Source organism: Octopus bimaculoides, chromosome 6, assembly GCF_046866305.1.
Source record: "Octopus bimaculoides isolate indiv1 chromosome 6, ASM4686630v1, whole genome shotgun sequence".
Taxonomy (NCBI): Eukaryota; Metazoa; Mollusca; class Cephalopoda; order Octopoda; family Octopodidae; genus Octopus; species Octopus bimaculoides.
Window position 1 is genome coordinate 90,120,697 of NC_142933.1, and position 17,011 is coordinate 90,137,707.

At 35.8% G+C, this 17,011-nt stretch overlaps 1 protein-coding gene across 1 annotated transcript in view; it reads right to left on the reverse strand.

Moving 5' to 3' along the window:
• The window catches only part of LOC106882282 (transducin-like enhancer protein 4), a 100,523-nt gene that overhangs the window by 51,957 nt on the left and 31,555 nt on the right, over window positions 1-17,011 (reverse strand). Inside the window, exon 4 of the mRNA XM_089354246.1 lies at window positions 5,897-5,941. Coding sequence (XP_089210372.1) covers window positions 5,897-5,941 — 45 coding nt within the window. The remainder of the gene's footprint in view (window positions 1-5,896; window positions 5,942-17,011) is intronic.

Here is a 17,011-nt window from a genome sequence, read left to right on the forward strand (position 1 = left end):
GTAAGAGTGGGAAACATAATATAGTTTGATGTTTGAAATGAGGGGAAAAAAGGGTTTGGAGAGAGAATGGGACTAGGATAGTAATATCAGAATTAATCGAAAGTGTAGATGTTGATATTTAAAAAAAAAATATGTTTCATGTGTTGAAATGCATCCAGTAGTTTTTAAGTAGGTGGTTGAAGGGAATGCTATTTTGTGTCCATGGATGTTAGTGCATTTCAAATGTCAATCCATGAATGGATAGTGATATTTAAGGATCATGTGTGTGTGTGTATGTGTGTATGTATACATGCTTGTTTTCTTGTAAACATTTGCAGATTTTAGGGAATACCACCTTTATGTAATCTGATGTGAAGTAATATGTTGCAGGGTTTAAATTACAAACAACACTACAACAGTGAAATTAATGTGATTTCTATTAATAGCAGAGCAAGAGCATTTAAACCCCCCCCCCCCACATTATCATGAATTTTCTCTACACATTAGAAAAGAACAAATCACTTCTTCCATGGGGGTTTCTAATTCTGACAAAGTCATCATAACACACTATCTTGGGCATTTTGAAATTGATAGAGCCTCCACCAGGTTTTAACATATCTGATTTCTTCCACAGAGAGAGGGGGGAGAAAGAAAGAGGGCAGGACAAAGAGAGAAGGTAATTATCTTAATACTGGTATTTTTATCAAGCTCAATGATGAAATGCAAAGTTAGCCTTGGCAGGATTTGAACCCACAAACGAGAAAATAACAAAAAGCATTCTATTTGACATTTAACCAACTCTGCCAACTCAACAACATCTTGGACAGATACACAATATTAATTGATGGTGAATGCATAATTGTAACCTAGCAACAGCCCATGTGTAACACATTGGAAAGATATCCCTGTTATCTGGCACATGGGCACTTTCACACAATACAAATAAATTGGAGTACTACAGATCCTACACAGCAAACTTATGGAGTGGAGACTTTTGGCAAATAATTGAGAATTAGCCATGAAGCAATTAAAGTAAAAGTCAAGATACAAAAGAAGAGGAGGAAGAAAAAAAGAATGTTTTCCTTTGATCATTATCTTGAACTTGTTTGCAGAAATGGATTGACAGCAATTTTATTAAAGATATCCTTCAGATAATTCCAGAATATATGAAATACATTAATATGAAGAATCTTGTTGAAGCAAAAGCTACTTAGAAATGTTGATAAGCTGTAAGAATTACTTTGTGGAATCTAACAACTAACAGCTCTGTAAACCAATTTCTTACAGATTTTCAAGATTTGCACCAAAGAACGGTATTTGGTTAAAAGCATTCCATGAATATTGTTGGACAATTGTTAGACTAACCACTTGGTGACAAAAGTGCCTCTTTCATAGGCACTAGATTCTTCAATCCCTTTTTCCTGTTGGCAGTGGTCCAAAAACAGTTGAAGTAAACTGGCTGAAGAGGCAGTGACAGGCAACAACTGTAAATAGGATCCTGTCCACTACCATAATAGGCAGCTGAAAAGAGCCACTTATGCAAAATACTAGCAGAGCTGGTCAATCAAGCAGACTAGTGGTTTATACCATTCAAGCAATGGTTGGAGAGCCCTCAACAAGTTGCAGCCTGAGTGCCACCACTGCTTTAGGCTTAACAAGCCTTTTTGTGTTCAAGATGATGAGAGAGAGAGACAGAGACAGAGAGAATATAAGGGAGAGAGTGAAAGAAAGATAGGAAGAAAGTATGACAAGCAATCTTGTATATACTACACGGTTAATAAATCTTCTGCAGTTTGCCAGTGGCAATATCTCTGCATACATATTTGTCAAGAGTGAGAAAACAAGGAGATTCAAGTGAAAAGAATGGAGAGTAGGTAGGTGATGGGAGGCGGGGAGGGGGGAGGGGAGAAGAAGCAATAACTAACAGAAATTCTGATATTTATTTTCATCTTTGAGAGTGCAATATAAGTGAGTATTCATACAATTAACAACATTAAACTATCAGAGGAATGTATCAATAATTCATATATAACAATTAATAAGGTGTGTGTGTGTGTGTGCGTAAGCAGGTATACACACATACACTATGCCAGCCTGGAAAGTGAACATGAAATGACATGGACAGACAGACAGACAGACACACATTTTGCAGGGAAGAAAAAAATTGCAAGCTAGTTTAATTGAACTCTGGCAATACAAGTTCATACAGGCAAAGTGAAACAAAATGGAATATACTTCTTTGTTGTACAAACATTTTTGCCTTACTTTCTCAAATAGTAAAAAGATCTTTAACAACCCTTTACTATCGTATTAAAAAAACCAAGATTCAAGAGAAATTTAATAAAATATATAGCTTGTTTTTGTTATTGTATAACAGGTTAACATTTGGTACAAATACTTTATATAAGGATTTATATAAAGTTATAGAAAAATATTCTATATATTTAGTTTAGTTTATTGTTTACTGAATGTTCCTAATACAAAATTACGACTGAATTCTTAATCTTTGAAGTAGAAAGAAAATATCTGCCCAGCTCTAAGATTTCCTTGAATGCTAGCAGAGAAAATTATTTCCTAAACAACAACAACAACAACAACAACAACAACAACAACAAGAGAAAAGATATTCAGAATCAATTTTCTTATAAGTCACTTTCCAGCAAATCTTGAAATAAAATTTTAAATAAAACAGACACAAGAAAAAGAAGAAAAACCAGGAGGTTAGGTGGAGGGTTAATTCCAATAGTTTAGGAAATGAGTGATTATAGGACACTGTGGCTAGTCTAAATGGAATGCTAATTAAATGAGCTAAGCGGTATCATTACTGGCAGTGGTAATAATAGTGGCGGTGGTACAAGTAGTTAGTAATCACTAAACTGAAGGAAAGTATTATAGCGGACTAAAACACTTGAAGAAATAAGAGCTTGCTGTGAAGAAGCCAAGAAGTGCACATTGTTGAGGGGGGTGGGATGGGGAATGGCTGGCGTGGCTGTGTAGTAAGACGTTTGCTTCCCACCCACATGGTTCTGGGTTCAGGCCTCCTGCGTGGCACCTTGGGCAAGTGTCTTCTATAGCCTTGGGCCGATCAATGTCTTGTGAGTAGATTCAGTAGACAGAAACTGAAAAAAGCCTGTCATGTGCATATACGTGGCTGTGTGGTAAGTAGCTTGCTTACCAACCGCATGGTTCCGGGTTCAGTCCCACTGCGTGGCACCTTGGGCAAGTGTCTTCTACTATAGCCCCTCGGGCCGACCAAAGCCTTGTGAGTGGATTTGGTAGACGGAAACTGAAAGAAGCCCGTCGTGTGTGTGTGTGTGTGTGTTTGTCCCCCCCCCCCCCCAACATCGCTTGATAACCGATGCTGGTGTGTTTACGTCCCCGTAACTTAGCGGTTCAGCAAAAGAGACCGATAGAATAAGTACTAGGCTCACAAGGAATAAGTCCTGGGGTCGATTAGCTCGACTAAAAGGCGGTGTCCTAGCTGGGCTGTAGTCCCATGACAAACAAGTAAATGGTAAAAGATAAATGATATGTTCACATTTGTGAGTAAATGTGTTTGAGCGGAAAGAGAAGAAACAAAAACCGACCCTCAATTTAGGTGACTTGATAGAGTAAAAAAGGAGGAGGAATAAAAATCATATCCATTAACTACACAAGAATTTCACTACAATTTTGTTTAAAAATTTGAACAATTGTATCGTAAAATATTTGAGGAGGTGGTTTAGGAAGTGAGAGAGTAAGAAGAGGTTGTAATATGAAGACGGAGGAACAGTCCAAAAGAGCTAGATGGGGGGGGGGGGGGCAGATGTGGGAAGAAAAAAAAGGAAGGAGTGAGACAGGAAGAGATTCACTGGCCAGATAATGGAATAAAAATAAATGAACTGTGCTCATCATTAACATATTGAGTGTGTAATGTAGATGGTATGCAATAAATATGACATCAGTTCAAGATCTCCAATAAGTAACTACCAATTTCAAAAGCAACCCAACTGAATAAAAAAAAAAGAGAGAGAAAAAGCCCACCACCACCACCACCATAACAGATCCTTCTCTTCATGTCAGAGCTGTGCAATTTATAATCAAAAGGCCACATTGCTCTATAAACCAATCTAACATTTCAATTAACTGTGTCAATAAAGTAATAAAATTAAACTCCAGTACTATTTATATATATTTAAAAACATCTTAGACATTACAAATGTTGACCATAGCTTAAAAATATCTTGAACAAACACACTAAACAAACACACACTCACACACAGATTAATAGCTGCCGTTTTATATAAACAATATTAAATGGCCATATTCTTTGGAATTAATTCTCACCCATATATATCAAATTAAAAAGAAAAAAAAAATCATGCTATGTTGTTCATTCCTCCATCACACTGCTTATGCTGATTTTCTATTCAATAGCCAATATGGAGCTGGCTATTACTGTCTCGTCTATTATTTTCTTCTGTTAGCCTTTCCTTCCTATCACTGTTTCCTATGTCATAATTTCACTTCGATCAATCTCTCGTAGCGGTTCTCTTTACTTCACTCTTTTAGTCGTCCTCTCAAGCACACAGTGCTTTAAAACTGAGACAACATAGAGAAAACCCAGTCTTGTTAGGAGCAAGACAACCAATCTAGCAGTGCTACAATAAAATGCACCCCACATCCAGTACACTGTATAAAACCCGTACCAAAAACGAAATGTATGAACAAGATATGATCTTAGACCCATCTAGGAGAGGCAAAAACTCAACAAGAACAAACAAATACAAATCATGCCAACATATAAAGCAAGTGTAAAATGATGGTGAAATTATCAAAGTTTAGATATTAGATTCCATATAAAGCATGGGATTAATCCATCTTGAAGCTAGTGTTTGGAACTGCAAATAAAATATATGTATAGTTAATTTGCATGAGTTATGAACCCTCCAATGACAATGGTTTGCATGACTGCCTGGATATAGTAGTTTAGCCCTAAATCTGTGCTGACCTAACAGACTCCCTGAGTAAAGGTGCTCCAATAAAGAGCATCCAGTCTTTTTTCTTGAGGCATAGTGCATCTAGGACTACAGTGGGTCTTTTTTTTTTATAAAATGACTGGGAATGGGGGCTTGCAGTGCTGGTATTTGTCAGTCTGAGAATTTCTGATTTAAGAAAACCATATTTAATTCAGCCCTATTTCATTCTATGTTCAAACCTCACCAGTGTCTCACCATACTGAGGAATGTGTATAGAAAAATTTGTGGTTACAATACTTCTTCCTAAAATATTAGTAGCCTTGTGCCACTAACATGAGAAATACCTCAGCCACTTTCTTCTCTTACTGAGCAATGGGATGTCAAGATATATCCTGAGTCATCTTCATCAAACCACCTCCAGTTTTTACATATAATATCATTCTATGCTTTACTTCAGCCTAACTGCCTTCTTATACATTGTTTGCTAGTGTGTTTTTAATCTTTTGTTACAAATGAGGCTAAGAGCCTTTAATTCCCAAAAGTGTATAATTAAAATACCAATAAAAATATAGATGCCACAATGTTAATGGAAGGTAAAGTAGGGAGAATTCATTGTGAAGAAAAGAAAAAAAAGAAATAACAAGCAAGCAATCTTTTCTGTTTAGTAGAAACTACCACATTATTAAAATTAATAACAGTTTACCTTCTTTTGTAAAAAAATGGAAGGTTGAGGATGGCAACTTTAAAAAAAAGGGGGGACATTATTACTTAGCTTGTGTTTCTTAAAGTGAATGAGTCACAATATTTCCTTTTTCTCTCTTTTTCTTTTAAGAAAATGGAAGGAGGATGATAATTAGGGGGGAAACAAAAGATTAAATGCTGATAAAAAAGATTAAAAAAATATAAACAATATTTAGCAGGAAACAAAATGCTAAAAAGAAAAAAAAATATATATTTACCTGTTTATGCATTTCAACATTCAAACCATATGACATTTCATAGTACTGCAAAAGAGAGAAAATTTATGATTTATTATCAACTAATACTACTACTACAATATATAAAATTACAAGTGATTTAAAGATAATTGCCAAAAATAATAGAATAAAGTGTAAATTAAGTTTTTCCTAGCCAACTAGAAATAATCAATTTTAAAACAAGAAATAGACTTTTGAGCCCATAATGCAAACCTTTTTTGTTAATTTATCTATTGCATGTGAAAATATAAATGTAAAAAGGGCTTCTAATGAACCAAAAAACTAATCTTTGAGCAGCTGAGATATCTTCTGCTGGTTGTAGCTAGCAGGCTGTGACCAGGACAGATCCAAAAGATTGACATTATCAACTTAGGAAAAAGTGAATTTGACAATGTGATGGATGGGGTGAAGTGGGGTCAGGAGAGAATGTTTGTCGCATGACACTTATGACCCTTGGGGAAAGGCATGTATGACAAAACCCCCAGTATCCTTTTGGATTTCTAAAGTTAACAGGGCTATTAACCATTGATGAATAACTGATTACAATAAGTCAACAAACTGTCTATTTAGAGAGAGAGAGAGAGAGAGAGAGAGAGAGAAAGAGAGAGAGAGAGAGAGAGAGAGAGAGAGAAAGAGAGAAAGAGAGCATGTGCACAGGATGTGGCATAGATCGTTGGGAGCAGGTCTAGTTTATATTCTTTACTTTTCAAGTTCTGAGATTAAATTCTTTGATAGGAGAGACAGGAGAGAAGCTCTTAGGCCCTTATTCCACTATATTAGGAGTACATTACCAAATATCAAGATAAGAAAAATAGCAAAACCTGGCCTTATCCTAAAATTGTGAACATGCATACATGAATGTGAATCTACTATGGTAGACAGAGTAAAAAAGAAATAGTCTGAAAAAAAAGTATGAGCATGTATGCAAACACTTGTTTTTTACATGTAAAATCCATAGATTAGTTTTGAGTCGGGTGGTAACAAATTGACAGAGCTGCTAAAGCATTGGATAAAATGCCTAGTGGTATTCTTTATCTATCTGCATCCTGAGCTTAAATCCCACTGAGGCTCATCTGACATTGATCAAGTACTAGTTAAGGGCTGGCAGGAATTCTCTTTCTGTATCTTTTGGAACTGGTTTTAAAAAAGGATCACTGGGGACTGCTAACAGCATCCTTTTCTTCAGACATGGAGAAGGATAGCCTGATATGAAGCACAACACAATAGAAATTAAGACACAGTAATGACTTTCTAATAGGAGCTTTTTTTTTTTTATGACAGGAACCCCAAACCAATACACCCTCAAGAACATTCCACTAAACTTAAGCCATATACTAGACCAAGATCCACTTTGCTTAAGTACCAGTTCTTAAGAATTCTTTTTTGTTTTATTTCTCTAAGGACTACTTACTACTGCTGCTGCAGATTATTATTTTCAAAGCTAGTATCAGGTGTCTTGAACACAAGATATCAGTTTAATCAACCACTAAATGAAAGTTTTTATTTCATTGCCATATAATTCTGGGAATGGTTCACAGAAAAAAAATTAAAAGTAAATAAGATAAGAAACAAAACAAAACTAATTTTTTACTTGAACAGTTCAACTGATGACGACGATGACGACCACCACCACTGCCACCAGACAATAATACTTCTCATGCTCTAAGCACTTATCAGACTATAATATAACCGCAACCAATTGACTCACATGTTCAGTGGTTGCATAAAACCTTTGGTTAATTGTTACAATCATCAAGGGATTGTTGAGGCTTACTCATTCTGTTTCTCTCTCTCAAAGCAGGAACTCTTCAAATACAGGATGTAGAGAAATGCTGGTTGTAATGGTAACGAAAATACTAAGCAGATACATAACAACCATATTTAGTGTGTGTATTCACTCTTCAAGTGTTACTGACCAGTTTACAATATAGGTCAAAGCTTTTCTTCTCTAAGAACAGTTAATTTCAACGGTGGCTTAAGGGGCAGTGTGGACAGAAAATGTAATGAACAGTGATTTGTTTGTTACAATTCAAAAAGGGATATAGGGGAGGGGGGATATTTTTAAAAAGGAGACAGGCCTATATTTTTGAAAAACTCCGCATTTGGTATCTTATAGAGGCACTTATATAAAAGAACGACCAAATTTTTGACTACTAAATCAACAAGGAGTGTCATACAGATTTGCCACTTAAGTATCACAAGTGTGTGGTGTGAGTGAGTGGTATAAGGAGGAAACATGCCTGTAAAAGCTATATAGACATGAAAAAGGATGCTGTTAAAATTAGTTGAGACTTAACTCAAAAAAAGCAGAGAAAAGCCAAAGTTATTGATGATTAATAACAATATTTCAGCCGTAATACAGACTGACATTTCATATATTGAAAATACTGTGATAAGCATTAAAATGACTCCTTAGACAAAGTATTCTATACAATGCAGTCAAAAAAGACGTCGAGGGTTCCAGTTGATCTGATCAACGGAACAGCCTGCTCGTGAAATTAACATGCAAGTGGCTGAGCACTCCACAGACACGTGTACCCTTAACGTAGTTCTCAGGGATATTCAGCGTGACACAGTGTCAGAAGCCTGACCCTTTGAATTACAGGCACAACAGAAACAGGAAGTAAGAGTGAGAGAAAGTTGTGGTGAAAGAGTACAGCAGGGTTTTCCACCATCCCCTGCCGGAGCCTCGTGGAGCTTTAGGTGTTTTCGCTCAATAAACACTCACAACGCCCGGTCTGGGAATCGAAACCGCGATCCTATGACCGTGAGTCCGCTGCCCTAACCACTGGGCCATTGCGCCGCCACTCATAACTCACCTAACCACAGAATAATTGTAGATGAACAAGAACATTTGTTCTGATAATTCATTTATGTCTAAAATGGAGGAAAAAAAAACAACCAACGACACAAGACAGAACGGGTGAGGACTGGACTAAATTTTCCCAGTCCCAAGTTTGAGCCTAACACTGATTAGGGTTACACCAAAGTCCCACTAGAAATACTCTTCATAGCTGTTAATTGAAGTAGCAGTTTGCAATGTTAGGTCCTGCTGTGATAACAATATTAACAAATCATGTTTTAGATTGAAGTAAGTTACCTTCTCCACTGCTCCCCACCACCACCACTAAAACCAGTCCAACTTGAGAACTCTTTATCTCATCTATCATTGTTTTATCTACCTACTTTGCCTGGTACTACATAATATAACAGTTTATCTATTCATTGTATGTGTGCTACAAGGTAGATAAAAAAAAACAGTCAAAAGTTGATGTCAAAAAACTTTACATGTTACATCAGAAAAAAAAAAAAAAACTTTTAAACATTTAAAAATGTACCAAAAAGCAACTGAGTCTAGTAAAATTCTTAGTCCCCCCACCCCACCCACTATTTCACTAATAAAACATTTGCAGTTCAACTGTGGGATTTTAATGTTACTGATATATTCTCTTACACTGAAACCTGGAGCAGCTCTCCGGCTCACCAGTTCCAGTCAAACTGTCTAACCCATGCCAGCATGGAAAATGGACATTAAATGATGACTTCTGGCATGTTATTCCTGTGTAGAAATGTAGGTTTGCCCTATGACTATTTGAAGTCCAAGCTGACAAAATAATAATAATAATGGTGTCTAATTAAGACCAGCAATTTTGAGGGGAGTGGAGATATTAGATTATATGTTATTTTATCGACCCCGAAAGTATAAAAGGCAAAATTGACCTTGGCAGAATTTGAACTCAAAACATAATGCTGAATGATATGTTGCTATGCATTTTGTCTGGCAGGCCAGTGATTCTGCCAGTTCACTACCTTTGATGATGATGATGATAATAAATAATTTATTTCATTTCTGACAAATTACATAAATCTAAAGAACTCACTTATTTCAGTAGATAATCCCTACCCAGATAATCCCTTTATTCTGATACCATAAACCATCACAAAGCTTTTCATCCTTTTCTGTATACTAATTTACAAAGGTTCCACAGTGCTCAAGGCCCATAGTTCAAATCTTATCATAGACTGCAAGCAACAACTTATTAAGTATGTGTTACAGGTCTACTTAATTTGAAAATACAAATAATTTTGCTTTTTAATGATATGAATAATTTAGTGTTATAAATAAAAACAATTTTATCATAATCAAAAACACACACACATCAAAATTGTTTAAGTTACATAGTATTTAAAGTTACTTTAAAATAGGAAAGTTATACAAAAGAAGTGTATACAGGGTGTCCACAAATTCTGGGTACATGGGGATTAACACATACTTTAAGAAACTATTATTTCTTATATTCAATTGTTTATGATATGATTTTATTTACTCCACGTACCCAGACTTTGTATGTAAAAAAAAAATTTTTTATTTTCGCAAGGTATCGAATGTGAAAATTTGCAAAAGAGAGAAAAAAAAAAAGGGAGGGGGTGAGGTTTTATTAAAATACATTCTATGCATTTAGTTTTTGCGTGTGTGTGTGTTTAAAAATAATTATATTAAAACACCAAACCGACCAACATTTAAGATTGGCAAGAACTATTTGCAGAGAGAAACATTTTAGCTAAATGAAAACAAATAAAATATAACTAAACCTGTCTGAGGAAGACATCTATGTATGTGTAAAATAAATACACACACCACCCATTTACATATGGCCACAAATGTAGTACATGCACACACTTAGGCAGAGACAGACACACACGTATTTGCTCAAATATCTTAAGGAGGTTTTTTGTTGCTTTTTGGGGAGGTTTTCATTCTACTTTTGACTCATCAATAAATGAATATTTGTATGTTTGTTTATTTTACTTCTGAAGGAATGACAAAAAAAAAAAAAGGAAAAAAAACATTAGGGCAGGAGGAAAAGTTTACAAGAGGAAAAAAAAAAGACCCAACAAAGATAAATTCCACAAACACAGAAAAAAGAACAAAAAGAGAATTTGAAGAAAACAAAAAAAATTCTTTTTCTTAACAACTCAAATAACAGAAGTAAACTCTAAGAGATGACACAACTTATTACATTGAAATATCTACACACAGAGTTTATACAAACAGAACTACTAATAAAAATAATAAAAACGAACTTTGCCAAAATGCATACACTACTTTAAATTAAATTTGCTTCTAAAAAGATATAGTTTGATTAGATAAGTTATATAAACATTAGTTCAAGATCGCCATCAACATCCACCATCATGTTTTTCCTTGACAGAAAATACTAAAGGAGGAGAAGGAAGCAGGCTCCTGGAAGAATGAGAAATGATTTTTTTTTTTTTTTTTTTTTTGTTTTTTTGAAAACTCCTTAAACCCCCACCGTCACCACTTTCTTCTGCAATGCTTACTGCTAAGACACACAGACAGAGAAATAAGCACCAACATAAACAGCAAACAACCAGAAAATTCCATGGAAGTTTTACATTTGTTTACTTTTTTTTTTTTTTTTTTTAACTTTGCGTTTATATTTTGAATGGTTTCCTCTCATTCACCACACTTTGATTTTTGTATGTATGTATGTATGTATGTATATATATATATATATATATATCTCATCATCATCATCGTCGTTTAACGTCCGCTTTCCATGCTAGCATATATATATATATATATGTGTGTGTGTGTGTGTGTGTGTGTGTGTGTGTGTGTGTGTGATATATATATATATATATGTGCATGTGTCTCTAAATTTACTTATGCATATACTTGTATGCGTGCTTGTGTACATATTTGCACATCCGTGTGTATGTGTGTGTTTGCTTGTGTATGTATTTGCATATGCATGTGTTTGCTTCTGCATTCATATTTGCATGTGTGCATGTATACAGATACAAAAAAAAAATTTCTGTGTGTGTATAGCTCTACTTGTGCAAAGATGTGTATTAACACAAGAATGAGAGAGAGAGAGAGAGAGAGAGAGAGAGAGAGAGAGAGTACAAATGTAGAGTATAAATAAGAGAGAGAGAGAGAGAGAGAGTATAAATGACTACAACACATTATAATGTGAGAAGTGACTACAACTCTTATTTCAGAACCCTTAAGTAATAAGTTGTATTCTGGTTGTTCATCTGCTCTCTGTAATTGAAGTGGACACATTATATAAATGCATCAAAACTTTTATGTTGCCATTTAAAATGAAATCATTGACCCGTCATAATTGTTGGCTTTGTGCCACATCTCTTGTACTGTCATATACCATTCACTCCAGAATTATAACATCCTTTATATATATATATATATATATATATATATATTGGTGCAGGTATGACTGTGTTGTAAGAAATTTGTTTCCTAATCACATGATCCCAGGGTTAGGTTTTTCATTGTGTGGAAGCTTGGACTAGTGTCTCCTACTATAGCCTTGGGCTGATCAAAGCCTTGGGAGTGGATTAGGTAGACAAACTAAAAGAAACCTGTTGTGTGTGTGCCTGTGGCTTTCTCCCTAACCACTGCTTGACATTTCTGTAACTTAGTGGTTCGATAAAAGAGACCAATAGAATAAGTAGCAGGCTTAAAAAAGGGAAAAGAAAGGTCGGGGGGGGGGGGTCGATCTATTTGACTAAAAACTTTTCAAAGTGGTACTCCAGCATGGCCAGTCTAATGACTAAAACAAGATAAAAGATATATATATATATATATATATATATATACATACACACACATATATACATATACATTCATATATATATATACGTACACATATATATATACATACATATATATACATACATATTCATACATACATACATACATACATATTCATACATACATACATACATACATATTCATACATACATACATACATACATACATACATACATTATATATATATATATATATATATATATATATGAGTGGAAACTGCTTATTGTGGCCACTTTGGGATGGAGCTTTAATGACCAGCTGGTAACATTAAGTGGAGGATATAACAATGTGCCGAACATGTTTTGGACTCACCCATCTTCATGCCATCACCATTGTTTTGACATCCGTTTTCCATGCTGGCATGAGTTAGAGTGGTTTGACAAGATTCAACTAGCATGAGGGCAACGTTGGTCTCCATTGTCTGCTTTGGCAAGGTTTCCAAAGCCAAATGGCCATCCTACCTAATGTCAACCTATTTACAAAGTGCAATAGGTGCTTTTTTTTTCTTTTTCATGTTTGTAGCACTAGTACTGGTGGCGCCACCTAGTATCATGCAAGACAAGCCCCATTCACAGTGTGAGAGTGCAGTATTGAGGGAGGCGGTGTTGTGCTGGGTTTAGAAAGGCGAAAGTATAAAAGCAGGCCAGGAACAGGTGTTTTTGTTATGGAGGAGGTACATAGGAACTCAAGCAGGAAAGAGAAAAAGGCTAGTGGAGATGAGGTGCCAGGGTGTAGCCTGCAGTGAATGTGCGCAGATGTGAGAAATATTTAGAGATGAAATCTAACAATCCAGGACTCGGTTTCCTCTTTTCTGTTCATCAGGCAATGTTTGTGCAGACATTAAGGTGAGGAGGAATAATTGTATATACAGATGTGTAGCTATTTAGTCAGCGTGTGTGTGTGTGTGTGTGTGTGTGTGTGTAGGCGCACATGTGCGTCTGTGTGGCAAAGAAAGTATTATCAGTAGATGTTTGGACAAAATATATTTTTGGTTATAGCCTTATGTTTTGAGTTCATATACTAGGAGGTTAACTTGGACATTTGTGCTTCTAAGGATTGGTAAAGTAAGAACAAAGGTTCCAAATTATCAATTATACCCTCCATGAAGGTGGTACCTCAGCATGGCCACGGTCCAATGACAAATCAGTAAAATTATGCACATAAAGCAAATTAGCTAGACCACTGTGAACCACTGTCAATGGTTCAAGTCTTATTTTAGCTATTGATGGGTGATGAATAGTTCATATGGACATACTTTTCTCAACAACCTGTTAACAGGTTCCTATTCATACTTATATGTAAGAACACATGAATTAGGTAAAAACGATGCCAGTAGAACATAAATGGTGGTAATGTGATTTTGAAAATTTAGACAAACTAGTATGGGAAAATGAGTCACAAACAAGTCAGTAACTGTTAAGTAGCAGTAATATCCTGGAGTATAGAAGCAATTAAGTTAACCTAGCAATATAATGAGGAAAAAGGAAAACATTGGCTGTGCCGATCTGTAGTAAAATGATTAAGGTCTTGCAGCCTAACCAAATGTCAAACAAAGTCAACGATACACTTTATAAGCAATAACAGAAATATTACACATAGTACTTTGATATGTAATATAAGGTTAATAACTACACAGAACGCTTTATTAATGTAATCAAATACAAAGAAAACTAGTGTTAACCCAACAAACAATGTGTGTGTGTGTGTGTGTGTGTGTGTGTGTGTGTGTGTGTGTGTGTGTGTGTGTGTGTGAAATCATGACATTCGATCCTACTTGAAGTAGTGATGCTATTGTAAGATATCATGTCGATATCCAATTGATAGCATATGGAGGGGGGGAGCCAGCCCTGCTGGTTATATTGAATGAGCTTCATTCTTGTTGAGATGTTTGCTTATGTCACTGCCTTATTTGATTTGGTTTGCTTATCTAGAATAGTGCAGATTCTTATTGTTTTTGTGCCCCTTGATCGAGTATGTATTAATTGGAAAATCTAAGGTGATACTGTTTGGTAAATAGCTATCATCATATGAAACATTATATATATATGTACATATATACACACACACACACACACACAGGGTGCAATGGGTAAATTATTGCCATTTTATGTTTTTAATTTTGTGCATGCGCATTGTTTGTTTTTTGATTTTGTTGACTACACAATATAGTAGGGCCTGTTGGGTATCATCTGTGAGAAAAACAGCACCATGATGCAATTCACTCTGCCAGAAATTTGGAAAAGACATACTGTACTGCTGGAAACTCCAATACGAACATGTGTTTGGGTGTCTATCTGAGGGCATCTACTGAGAGTGATAAAAATCAAACATTCAGTCAGCATCATGGTGTTCGGTGTGATCACTAGTGATGGCGACGTTATGCCTCCATTCATCTTCCCACATGGCCTTAGACACAACACAGAGAAAGCCTACATTAAGTGCCTGGAGGAGGTAGTGCTGTCCCGTGTCAAGAGCGGCGGCTACTGGAAAACCCCATGTCTGGCAACAGGACTGCACCATGCCACACATGCAGGCGAACCCAGTCATGGCTGTCAAACAATTTCTGCAACCACATCACCTCTAAATTTGGCCACTCAACTCCCCAGACTGCAACCCCCTTGATTATTATGTGTGGCACACAGTTGAGTGAGAGACCAACAAAACTCCCTTTAGCACCAAAGATGAACTGAAGGCAAGGATTATGGCAACACTCACCAACTTAAACAAAGAAACGATCCAGAAGAATTGCAGGAGATTCCGAAGTCGTCTGGAGGCTGTGGTTGAAGCCAATGGTGATTTTATTGAATAAATTTACTCTTTAGTATTCCAAAATATTTTTATGTAATGGAGACAATATATTCACCACACTATATATATATATTTATTTATTAATTTTGGATTGCCTTGATAACATGGTAACATTTTTTCAGGAATATTAATTTTAATATTTTCTGTATATGTTAATGCAATAGAAACAACTGTTGGCTTTATAAGGTCAGATCTATAATAAAGATGTAATTTTTCTCTATGCATATATATATATATATATATATATATATATGTGTGTGTGTGTGTGTGTGTGTGTGTGTGTGTGTGTGTGTGTGTTTACTTTTCCATTATGGCTTGGGTTGCATGAAAGCTTATTAGGACAGCATTTTCTATGGGCAGATATCCATCCTGTTGGCAGCCTCCACATTTTTCAAAGCATGGTATCTCCCAATTCAGTGAACAAAACTGTCTAGACATGTTTTACACAAAGAACTGAAAACAAATGACATTGTCAGGGATGCCGTTGGTTACAACCAGCGAGAAAACCCACGAAAAGACGATGGGAATATGAACTCACTCACACAAGTAGATATGCAGACAGACAGACGTGTGTATGTAACAAGTTTCTTTCAGTTGCTACCGAACCCATTTATAAGGCTATAATAGAAGACACTTGCCCAAGGTGCTTTTTGGGGCTGAAACCAAAAGCACACAGCTAGGAAGTGATCTTAGCAATGGCACCTTGAGCAAAGGCGTTTAACATAGCTTCAGATCGGTTCAATCCCCGACAGTGAATTTAGATAGACAGAAACTATATAAAAGCTAGTTAGATGAACTGTACTTTTAATTCAAGTCCAGCCCTGTAGCACTTGTGTTCATACTGATTCTACTAGAAAATTACATTAAGGGTGCATGGGTCTGTGGAGTACTCAGCCACTTGCTAGTTCAATGAGTAAAATGCCCAAATGGTTGAACAAACAGGATACTCAAATGCTCCCTTCTTTTATACATATAGCTTACATCTAGCATAAAGCCACCTCCCCTTCTACCATAGCCCCACTCAGCTGAAAGGGATCTTAGTCTTGCAAGCTGTATGGTGACCTCACTAGTGTTGGTGCCATGAAAACAAGCACCCAGCACACACTGTACAGTGTGTTGGCAAAAAAAGCATGCAAAAGCAGCCAGCAGAGAAGGGTGCAGTCGTTGAACTGTCAAACTGTCCTACTCAAGCCAGCAATGAACATGAACAATAAATGATGATGCTGAGTCTAACATTATACCGAATGAAGAAACATGACCAATCACAATCTCCAAGTGATCCATAACTAGTTTATCATAGTTTATATTATTATCAACTCCACACCATCTGTTGATTGCTTTGCCCACTTCTCATATGGCAGTTAAGTCTCTAGTAACCAATGAGCTCATATTCATTGATTTAAAAGAAACAAGACAAAAACCCTTTCTGTTCGAATAGCAAGAGGTACACTCAGAGTTGCTTCACTTTATTAATCAGCTAACTGCAGAAGTATGAGAAAGACTTTTTGCCAAATTGACATATAATTAATATCATTCAATGATGATGATGATGATGGTAGTGGAGGGAGTTGGTGCATTAGCAATTATACTGAACAATGCTTAAAAGACTAGAAAAATTAGTCTCTAACTGGTTAAAAACAAAACACTTC